The 12,058-nt window shown below is 36.1% G+C and overlaps 1 protein-coding gene across 2 annotated transcripts in view; it reads left to right on the top strand.

Moving 5' to 3' along the window:
• Positions 1-524: 524 nt before the first annotated feature.
• LOC144968259 (uncharacterized) overlaps positions 525-12,058 on the top strand; it is a 55,853-nt gene continuing 44,319 nt past the window's right edge. Inside the window, exon 1 of one of the 2 annotated variants that reach the window (XM_078906436.1) lies at positions 525-1,126. In XM_078906436.1, coding sequence (XP_078762562.1) covers positions 1,072-1,126 — 55 coding nt within the window. In that variant the 5' untranslated portion in view covers positions 525-1,071. The remainder of the gene's footprint in view (positions 1,127-12,058) is intronic. The other variant, XM_078906435.1, reaches the window with a different exon arrangement.

Raw genomic sequence — 12,058 nt, 5'->3', positions numbered from 1 at the left:
TATTACATACATACTATAATATGGATTATCAGAGTTGCAAGTGTGATAGAAGGATTATTGTTACGAAATGTCATGCAATCCTTATAATCAATATTTCACACGAATCGCAGTATTTTCATTCAAGTTTGCATCTATAGGATGCCATTGTTTTAATCTTAACTTGATTCAATTGAAAATAGAAAATATAGAAGCCCTGTTCTTCATATTTTTCTACACTTGAACGGATGATTATACTGAGAAGAATAGGGTAGATGTTTTTGCAACTTGTGGAAATGGGTTGCTGTTGCTATGGATGATGATGATGATAATGATGATGATAATGATGATGATGATGATGATGATGATGATGATGTTGTTCCAAATGTATCTTTAAAAAAATAAATAAAAATAAAAACTCTAAAGAATAATGATACGGAATGGCTAAAATGTGTTTACTGCTAATTACTACAATACAATGTTTGTTTGAAATCTACTGAATATGAATATCGATATATTTAATATTGATAAATATTTATTTTTAAAACATACTTATTCGACTTAAAATGGCAAATAACAATATTAATGAAATTACACTTCTAAGTGGGGAATTTAATTTTTATCTTATATCAAATTGAAATTTGAATATTTTCAAACGCCACAACCAATATCTAACCGATTCGATATAAACCTTTTCGATGTTTCACACTACGAAATATCACAACAACACAACCAACAGTTGGTCAACAGTTGACAGTTGACAGTCGAACCCGTCCAACTCGCTCTCGAGCTTGTTTCGTTTTCCTGCTTCTGGACTGTCGCCTGTCGGTTGTCGTCCAGTTTCAATTTGGTCAGAGAGCAGAGTGTTTGATGTATCTACTCGTCAGCAACAATTTTAATTGAAAACTCCTCAAATTTGTTTTGTTTGCTATGACAAAGGTGGTCCTGATGTTTTCGATCCGTTTTCTTGCTTTTGGATTTCGATCGTTGTTAGTGTGGTGAGTGAGAGTGTGTTCTCGAACTCGACATAATTGTAATTGAATGTTACGACTGTACTGTCAGTGGTCAGTCACTACTGTTGACAGTTGATGAAACATGGAACTTGGAAAGGCACGTCTTCGTAAAGTTGGGATTAATAATCTGAATCGCGGTAAGTGTTTACATGTTTTGCCTTTTATATAAAAAAAAGTCTAAGTTTGTAAATTTCAGCACAATGAAAATAACCCAAAGAAACATTGAGGGAGGCCTTCCTAAAGTTAAAGTTAAAGTTAAAGCTCCTACATCCCCAGTATTCTTTTTCTTTCTTTTTTTTTTTATAGTGTTCTAGTAGGGGGTTTGGGAGGAGGGAAACTGTTTAAAAAACATGAGCTGACGATAAATGAAAATAAAAAACATTTTCAATTTCATTCTCAAAAGTTTTTAAATTTGAGTGGCCATTGCCATTAGTAGAGTTCTAGTACTAGAGAGGTGGGCCTCAAATAGATGTTCTCTCAAAAAAGCAAAGGACTTATTTTTTACATTAAAACAAAACAAAAACAAAAAAATTAAATTACAGTATAAGAAGACGGATAGCGTCAATTGCCAAGGACTTTGACAATTGGGGGGATGGTGGTTGTGTGTGTGTGGGGGGGGGGGGGGGGGGGGGAGGCATGATAATAATATGTCAAAGCTTTTAAGAAAAAAACAATCAAGCAATGAATAAATAGAAGAAAAAACTTCTCTTAAACAGAAAGAAACAGTTTCATAAACGTAAATACGGTTTTATGCTGGGAAGCCAAAACCTTGGTTTCCCTCTAGACAAAATGGACCATTGTATTGTCCATTTTGGCTAGGGAGACGAAGATTTTGGTTTCCCTAGACACTTCCTTGATATTAATACTCTTATTATTTTCTCTTCTCTTTCTATTTCTCTTCTTTTTCGTTATCTCTCTCTGTCATTTTCTCTTTTCTCTATCTCTCTGTCATTTCTCTTTTATTTTTATCACTTTTGTCTCTCACTCTCTCTGTGTGTCATTTTCTCTTTTCTCTCTCTCTCTCTCTCTCTCTCTCTCTCTCTCTCTCTCTCTCTCTCTCTCTCTCTCTCTCTCTCACTATCTCTGTCATTTTCTTCTCTATCTGTGTGTTTCTCTTGTCTTTTTCTCCTTTTTTCTCACTGTTATTAAAATTAATAATGCTCTCGTTTTCTCTTTTCTTTCTTTCTTTTTTCCATTTTCTTCTTTCTCTCTCTCACTCATTTCCCCTTTTAGCCAGGGACCGTGCCAGATGGTAAATCGTCAACTATCTACTCTATTAATTGCCACAGAGTGTCATCAATTAGTATTTACTCTCATTTTCACTTCTCTTTCTCTCTTTTTCTTTCTTTCTTTTATTTTCTCTTTTCTCTCTCTCATTTCCTCTTTTTGCCTCAGACCATGCCAGTTGGTAAATCGGCAACACTTAACTGTCTTGGAGTATGGAGTGATAATTTCATATTAATATTGGTACTATCAGATTTTTCCTCTATCTCTCCATCTCGGTTTCATTTATTCATTTTCTCCTTTTCTTCTCTCTCTCCCTCTCTCTCATATTCATTTTTCCACTTTTTGTCATGAACCTCGCCAGTTTCAGTTGGTAAATCGCCAACTATTTACTATTAACGGCCGCGGATTGATCTTGTTGCATAAATATTTACGTGAAATTTTCTTATTATGACAATGTGCAGTATATTTTCCTTTAAAACAAAGGAAATCCTACCTTTATTTTTTATCTATGGAGCATTACTAATACTTGGCAGGGAGTTGCCACTTCGTCCTTCTATTTTTTTTCAGCCGAATCAGAAAACAACAATCATTTTTGTTTTGATATGATTTTAACTCTTCTTAGAATTTGTGAAAAGACTTATAAAAATTAAAAACAAATGCCAACGAGTGTAGACTGAAAACTTTCCACAATGATTGACAAGGAATGAATGATTGGAAGAAAATGACGGGATTAGTGATTTGCATTTATGCGCAAATCGAGTCTCAACTTGAATCACTGCATTCAGCTGAAGAGTTCCAGTTTGACTCCTTGGCAATTGACACTTCCATTCTGTATATTGTGTATATCGACATGGAATATCGACACATCAGGACTGTGAGGCAAAATGTCGATATATCAGTCCTTCCAAAAAAATGAAAGGGGAGTTAATAATGACTTCGACTGTCTTGGTGCTGGTTTGTGACACGTCATCGACCAACCAGTGAACTTTTGTGCAATTCAAAGTGCCAGGTTATCTTGGTTTTTTTTTTTTTGGTCTCACTTTTATGGAAAATAGCCACGTCAATTGGCTTAGAAGGGACCGGATAGCATTGGTCGGCCAATGAAGCATTTTCATTGGCTATAACTACGGGATTCCTTTAGTTGGAAAGCATGCATTTTCATTGGATTAGAGATCTTGCATTGATTGTCAATTTGAAATTGGTGATTATTTTAACCCATATTGATGTCGCTATCCAAGGTGTTTTGTATAATGTCGTTATTGTGAGTTTTTTATTACATAGGCAAAAAAAATGGGAACTCCATGTCATTATAGTGAAGATGTTGTTATAAGTGGGCTTTGCTGCATTTAATCTGTAGGAAAATAATGCTGTGGGATCAGAAAGTATTTTCTGTTAAACATATACTTAAATTTACAAAGAATTTGCTCTAATCAAATATCCCTAGACCAAAGCGAAATTCAGACAGACTGGAGAGATGCCAACATCACACCAATCTTTAAGAGTGGAGACAATAACAATGCTGAATGCCGAATATTAATTACAAGGCTGTGTCAGTGATATCAATAACTTTTTAATTCCTGCAACTCTTTGTACTTTTAAATTTAAATGATAATCACTTGGATAGATTTAATTTATTGATTTTTATACTTCATGATTTCCACTGCAAAAGATCATGTGAATGTCAACTGATCTCTGCATGTATAGATTTTATAAATACATTGAATGAGAGGAGTTAAAAAGATACCAGACTGCTGAATTCCATGGAATTTCAAATAAATTACATGGCAAACACATCATGCCCATCCAATGTTCTCAGTTCAAGTTTGATTTTGATTATTTTCACTGATATTTTGAAATTAGGCTCTTTTTTTAAAAATATTATTTTATTTCACCAATCTTTTGCTACCTTTAATAATAATAATAATAATAATAATAATAATAATAATAATAATAATAATAATAATAATAATAATAATAATAATAATAATGCTGAAAACTTATATAGCGCTATAACTCCGAGACACCAGACTCTAAGCGCTTAAATTACAAATTACTTAATAACCTTTAACCCTTGTTTGGAGATCGACAGTCACGTCAAACTCCACACAGCTCTGCATATTGAATTCTGATGTCAAATTTGTTCTGTTACATAAATTTGAAACTTGGAGGTCCTCTGAATCAGAAGCTATAATAAAGAGAGCTGGTCATGAATGTGCATTCGTTTTTTGTTTTTTTTTTTAAAATTAATTTTTGCACAAATGTTTATATATACACCAGCACTAATAGAGCTCTTAAATGTTTGCCCTAATTTTACTCAACTCATAAATTGGAACTCTTTCACCTTTTAAAAAAAAATGGTTTGCAATACCATTTGTCGTCTGCCTTGTTTTAATTAAGCTAGAGACTTGACTGTTTGTCGCCACAATGTGTGTGTGTGTGTGGGGGGGGGGGGGGGGGGGGGGGGGGGACTTGCTGTGTGGGAAGGGATACGAAAATACACTTGATAAAGTTTGTAATTTAATTAAATTAACTGTGCTGCATGACATGTTTAGGGAATTCTGACAAAACACTTTTTAATATAATATACATTTGGACAGGGAAATTTTATTTCGAATATCGATCATTTAGAACGAGATGATCCTCAAGTCGTCTACATTTTTCATTGTGATATTTAGGCAAGTTGGGGATAATTATATTGGATCAATATAATGCGAATTAAATTTAGTTTTTTTATGATAATGCAAGAGTTTAACATGAATTTACGTGGAAATCCTAAATTTGTATCAGTTTCATTTTAGATAACTGACTTTAAGTAACCATTAGTTAAGGCAATGAAAGTAGACCCTTCAAAGTTGGCTCATAATTAAGGGAGAAAGGATGATTGTCGAGAGACACATATGCCGACAAATGTAAATGTAATTTATGTCTGGAAGGAAGGTCAATCTTAAATTTGTGAGTCAACTAGAAGCCATTTTCCTGAGCTCAATATGAGACTGATTCCGACACAGGCTAAGGGATAGATCAGATGCTTCTTTTTGAATCGCAACTTTTATTTTGTTTTCATATTCATAATGAATTAAGTAGTATTTCATCTGTCTTGCTGTGTCTCCTTAACTAATTGTCCACATTATATTACAGTAATACTGCTATAGTGATAGCGTTCTCTGACAAAACATCCTTTTTCCTGATATGAGCTGGTACAATTAGCTTTTTTAAAGTTAATATCTCCATAAATTAGTAAGATATCTTGTCAAAGAGTCTCAAACCAGAGACCTCAGATATTTCCTAGCACCTTTTGACATTTTGTGGGATCATTGATCTCTAGAGTTTAGCTAAAATGAGAGAGAGGAAGAAAGATTTTTTTTATGTCCATGTGCGGCTGTATTTCTATTACCTGGCCGAATGGTTGATTATGATGTATGGCGATGACAGCTGACTGTGGCAGTGGTGTCCAGTTTTGATGGGTTTCATTGCGCCATTCCGTCACAATTTGACACTGGCCACCGCCTTATCAAGCGCCTCACTGTGACCCATCATCTTGGCTATTTCCTATTCATACCATCAGAGGTTCTTCGGTAGTGTTTGACGTAATGGTAGTGCGGTAGTTGCCGTTTGCTTTTACTTTTTCCTCATTCCGCCTTTCTCCCTCCGGTAATTCGCACCGTAGAGCATTTAGTTAAACGTTCTGTCGTGACGAGGCTACCGGGATGTGTGCGGCAACGATTTTCTGCCTGGATAGATCATCGTATGAGGCCATTGGAAGCTGTTGCCTCTTGATAAAGGACAGCGTTCTCATTGCTTCGCCTAATTGCAATTCATTGCACTAGGTCTACTTTATTGCAATTTCTTCCAGTTCGTGGTGTCACTACGACGTGGAGCTCTGCGGTTTTAGACGCGACTCAGCCGTTTTGCACACATTTATTTTTCCTTCTTTTAAGGAAACGGACGTTGGATTTGTATATCACTCCATTATAAAGCAACGTTTACTTCATCTGGAATTGTACTAGCGCCTCACAGGCTACACATCATTTCCTGTGCGTCAAATTAAGTTCTCTCTCTCTCTCTCTCTCTCTCTCTCTCTCTCTCTCTCTCTCTCTCTCTCTCTCTCTCTCTCTCTCTCTCTCTCTCTCTATCTCTCTCTCTCTCTCTCTCTCTCTCTCTCTCTCACACACACATGCGATTCATCCGTGTGTGCCTCAGAATGGCGTGTGCTGCCAGTTCTGCTTTCATCAACATTTAATTAAAAAATACTAAGCAATTCGTCGCAGTCCTTTTTATTTTTCAGAACAACGTACTATACTTTTACCAAAGAATTTATTGTTGTGTTGACAGTGTCCAAGACACGGTTTTATTTTATACACATTCTTTGGAGCCACGAGGTGCATTAACCTGTAATTTATCTCAACAATAACTCACTACCATTCTTTGCAAATTACTTTCCACCAGGTGTAACAGTTTCATCTACTCAATTTTTGCTGGATAGGCGGTATGATCAGAAGAAAAAAACAACAACCCCCCCCCCCCCCCCCCAACAAACAAACAAACTTCGGCTACATCCAGCTCTAGGGTCATATAAAAAAAGAAATAACGACTGCATCGGAGACCAATATCAATCCCATAGCTCTGAGAGTCGCTTGCTGAACCATCGGAGGGGGGATCCATATCCCTTCTCCAACAGAAAAACGGTTCTCTGCGTTTATTGGTTGCCTAGATACTGTGTGATCTGTGGCCAAAATGTTCACTTTGATTTTTAAATCGTTTATATATTATCGTATACCTTTTGTTAGTAATCGCCGTGAAGATAATTTGGTATAGCAGAGATACATTTTCATGTTTATTTCGTATTCATTTAGATCTGACATCCAACATCTTTGGTGGGATACATCTCCGTCCCCCCTACCCTCGTATCAAGTTACGGTCTTAAACGGATTGTCACTTGTCAACATGCTATCCAAAGGGCTTTAAGTCTCAAGAATGCCATTATGGATCACCATTGTTAGTTTGATCCTCCCTTTATTTATTGCTGTGTACACACACCACGACCGGCTTACGATGCCTTTAAGGACATACTACACGGAGCTTATCGTTATCGTTCAGTTTCTCTTCATAATTCATAAATATTTCAAATACTTTCATAATAAGGCTTTCGGTATTATAACCCCTAGTTATGGACTTCTTTTAAGATCTTTGTCATAATAATGTGTGACAATAATAATGATGATGATGATAATAATAATAATAATAATAATAATAATAATAATAATAATAATAATAATAATAATAATAATGATCGTTTGGTACTGATTTACAACGCCATTTAATTTGTACTTTTTTTTGGTTTGTTTTGTAGATTGTAATGGAGTGCTTCTTTGTCTTCTGCTTTTTCTCCAGCCGCTGCTGCTACTCTTCCTCCTCCTCCTCCTCCTCCTCCTCCTCCTCCTCCTCCTCCTCCTCCTCCTCCTCCTCCTCCTCCTCTTCTACTTCTTTTGAATTATATAGGTCACTCGTCTCGTGATTTTTATTAATAAAAATAAATAAATAAATAAAATTCCCATTATTCATCATCCATAGGGGAAATTTGTTTTTAGGGTCAACTCCAAGGGAAGACTGGAACAGCTCAAGCGTAAGCTGAGTTAGGGCGCGATGACTTGCTCAAGGCCACACAGCACGGCGGGTATTCTAACTTGGTGCCTTTCGGGTACCAAGCAAAGTCCGTACCGATGAGCCACGCTGTCCCATTATGGGCTTTGTGGATGGTTCTCTCGGTGCTGGGAGGCACACACGGCTTGGACGAGGATGACGCTACTATGATGTTTGTCATTGGTTTTAGACACCCATTTGGGTGTTGAATTCTCACTAATAATTACACATAGTTTTCTGTGTCGGTATAATAGATCTGGCGGGCAGAATTTGTGTTTACTTAAACTCATGCCATCTGTTGTGGCAACCGTTTCCATTTTCTTGCTTGAGAACCTATGACCTTTTAGAATTTAGAATGACGAACTCCATAATTGTATTGATGGATTTGAGTAGTGTAAAATATTTTTCATGATGTGGGTTATTTTGACAATTAATTGCTTTAATGAGAAATATCTTCGAACAAATGAAATGCATTATATATTATATTTATATGGAGACTGATGAACGTTCTGGTTTTATCCCATTCTCTTTTCACTCATTCACCTACCACCCACTGTAAGTAACAGCTGTTTGCGATGTTTGCATTTGAACTACTTTTCTCACATTGTGCACACTCTAACAAAAGGCATAATGTTGTTATCAGTTTAGCTAGCAACTTTTACTTCGAATATTGATCGATTAAGTTGCCCCCACCCCCATTCCTCCCCCTCTTGTCAAAAATCTCAAACCCTGAGATTTGTTGACAAGTTGGGGAGTCATCTCATCGATCGATATTTGAGTTAAACATTTTCTGGCCAAAATGTAAGCAAAAAGTTTGGTCAATTTTGACAGAATTGCCAACCGTCGTTTTCGTGACTTCACGCTTTCGTTATTTAATTATGATTATTATTTAGATATATTTGTTTTCGGGGGCCCATTGGCTTTTTGACTGGCACGCGATATTCTATGATATGTCAACTTTTATTGAGTTTTTTTTTTTTTTTTTCTATTACCCCTCCATACCACAATGGACAGCTCGATCAGCTGAAGATATACTGATTGCTCACGCACGGTACACTGACTGAGGCATCTCATTGCAATGCTCAATGCGCTTTACTCTGCCGTCTATAATACTTCAGCAGGTAGAGTGATAGCAAATTTCCATTTCGTACCGTTTTGTTCTAAAAGTCTGTCCGTCACTCTCTCCCGTCCACCCGTTTGTCAAGACTTGGGTGTCTCATTCATTTTTCAAAGAACAGAATGTCAAGACCAGGGATGTTTGATTAACGTTCCCTCCCCACTCGATGTCACCATTAATGTCTTTGATTACACTCACTTTCTTTACTGGGTAATCAAACAAATAGATTCGTTCAATCTGTATTTGGACCGCTTGTTCCCCTTGTTGTTTATAGATGTATAATCGTTTATACATTCCTTTATTTCCTTGTTACTCGTGGTGTTATAAAGCTTCTAAAAAATAAAATGAACAGGCAAAATGTTAATCTTGTTAACGTTCAAGCTATGTCTCATCCGAACATGGCGAGATGATGACGCTAATGACAGCACATTAACTGGCCTTGTTCATCTGTCATGATCCCCGTCTTATCCACCACTGTTAGCAGGTAACCTGGAATGTTAACTGCCATTTATCTGTCAGCTTGGCACAACAAGACGCCTATTTAAGGCGTGTTCGAACGCTTACATGATGGGCGCAGTTTCAAAACGTCTAGTTTTACTGTTAAAATCGAGTATATCGAAAGCGGTTAATCTAAAACAAGATTTAAACGGAAGACATCATTTCAAAATGCTATCGATACTTTTTCCTTTTGTCATAATCTGCAATTTCTTGACAATCCCAATGGCCTTACCGCCTTACCACCTTATATTATATCGAAAGAATTGCCCCCCCCCCCCCCCTTCCCTTGGGATTTTACACGGCTAATGTATCATATAAAAATGATAGTGAATGGCATGGCTGTATACGTTTTACCGAGACCTTACCCTTGTACTTTTCAAGACCTTTAATCCGTATTGTGTTTTACTATTCTAGCACAATTCCTAATCCTTATTTCACTTTTAATGATTTCAGAGAGACAGCTTAACCAATTAATTGCCGTACTATAAAGACACGTATCTAAAAATACCAGAATGCTTCGCCAAGTCCCAGGTTTTAGAGTTTTGCCAAGGTGTGGGTCCTTTAAATCGATCGATATTTGAAGGACGAGTTTTCTAGCCAATTTTTTAGATACGTGTCTTTCTAAATTGCGGCAGCTAACTGGTTAAGAATGATAGACACGCCGATAACTAGCGAATATTATGCGAAATCTTTCGAATTTCTGTGACTTGCGCTAAATCCAAAATTTGTCTACAAGTGAAATATATCACTAAACCGCCTCTTTAAGTGATTTAGTTATTTTTATTGACAAGTTTATTTCCATAGTTTTTCAAATGTTTAAAAGCCTCTTTTGTGTGTGTGTGTGTGTGGTTGGGGGGGGGGGGGGGGCTTTAGATTTTGAAAAAGAAATATAACGTGGATAAAATATTTTCGGATTGATGTCTTTCACCTCATCGGAATTTCTCATTCATAAGAATAGGGGTAATCTCATCATGTCATCTTCTGGTCTCAAAGAACAAAAAAGTTGTTTGTTATTGTAACGCATTATTGGATGGTCCATCAAAATGACAGACAAGTTTAAATCACGTCCTTCATTCTCAAGGTCATCGATCATCATAAATATAAATTGCTTTTTGATGGACTTGTGCATGCTTTTTATGAAACATTCGTACATTTTTATAGGTCGACGGCAAGTCAGTTTTGAAAGAAGAAATCTTTTATTTACATCCTTAATGCTTGACAGACATACATTTATCAGGCGGAGTAAAGCTGTGTTTTTATGATCGTTTCCACATTATGAACTATTAACTACTTAAATGCTATATTCTGGAAAGACACGCATTTAAACATTTGACCAGAAAACTCGTCTTTCAAATATCGATCGACTTCATTTGCCCTCATCTTGGCAAAAACTCTCAAACTTGGGATCTCACGAGGTCCCAGGGTTGTGAGTATTTGCCAAGATGAGGTTTAATTAAATCGATCGATATTTAAAGGATGCGTCTTCTGGCTAAGTTGTTAAAAATGTGTCTTTCTAGAGTACGACAGTTAACTGGTTAAATATGTCTCATAGGGCAATGTTGAAGGATGGTTGTTTGTGGTGTTTTGTAGCTGGTGGAGATAGAAATGAAATTAATTTCAGTGTGTTGTTTATGGCGAATGATAATACTATAGTGACACATTTATAGTACTGTTGTTAATTGAATCGTGATCTGTTGTTTAACATATTGAGTCTGCTCTATTTGCAAAGAATTAATCAATTTTTCTGTTATGATTTTGAATTGTATGTGTGTCGTGGGTGGGGGCATTATTTTTTTTTCACCTGAATGGGAGTTAAGGGCGTAAATTTGTGAATGTCATGAGTCTAAGGAGCCTTTTTGTAGAATAACGTTACTCTCATCGTCCGATGAGAGTAGAGGCAGAGGTCAGTTTGTATCAGTAACACAGTATGTCAAAAAGTGTGGGATGGCCATAAGTCTGACTTTATTTTCTTTTTTTTTTTTTAAATTATTTGTATAGGCTGTATAGGCTATGTGAGTCAATACCAGTTTGGCACATATTCCATAGCAAGTTTTGGACAAATATCGGGTCATGGGAGAAACCAGCCGTCTTTTATTGCCTTCATTGAGATTGGTCTTGATATGTCAATATTTGCTTGAGCACAAATCATTTGAATATATTGCCTTCGGGGATAGATATTTGATTTTAAAATGACAGAACAGTAAAGAATTCAAGTGAACATGATGACCATGGTAAAAGAGGAGGCAATGGTTAACTTTAATAAAAGTTTTATAATTGATTAAAGCACCTTTAAACTGACTTTCTTCACAGGCATACTTAGTGCGTTTAGTTCAGCGGTATCTTCCATACCCGAGTGAAAATAAAGATCACTAAAAATTAGTTACCCAGACACAATAGTACAGATTCTTTAAATGCTCCCTTCAATCAGTTCAAGACAAATTAAATACTTTCATAATCAAACCTTTAAAAAAAGTGAATCAAAGTCAGTGTTATTAAAAAAAATTATTACGTTAACCTGACGAGTTCTGAAGAGAATCAGGTACTGTTATATTGTGTCTGGGTAAAAAACATTTTTTGTATTAAAATG

This window comes from Berghia stephanieae, chromosome 3, assembly GCF_034508935.2.
Source record: "Berghia stephanieae isolate SIO BIC M18660-M18661 chromosome 3, UCSD_Bste_1.3, whole genome shotgun sequence".
In the NCBI taxonomy this organism is placed as follows: Eukaryota; Metazoa; Mollusca; class Gastropoda; order Nudibranchia; family Aeolidiidae; genus Berghia; species Berghia stephanieae.
Note: the sequence above shows the minus strand (reverse complement) of the source record. Positions and strands in the feature narration are given on the sequence as shown.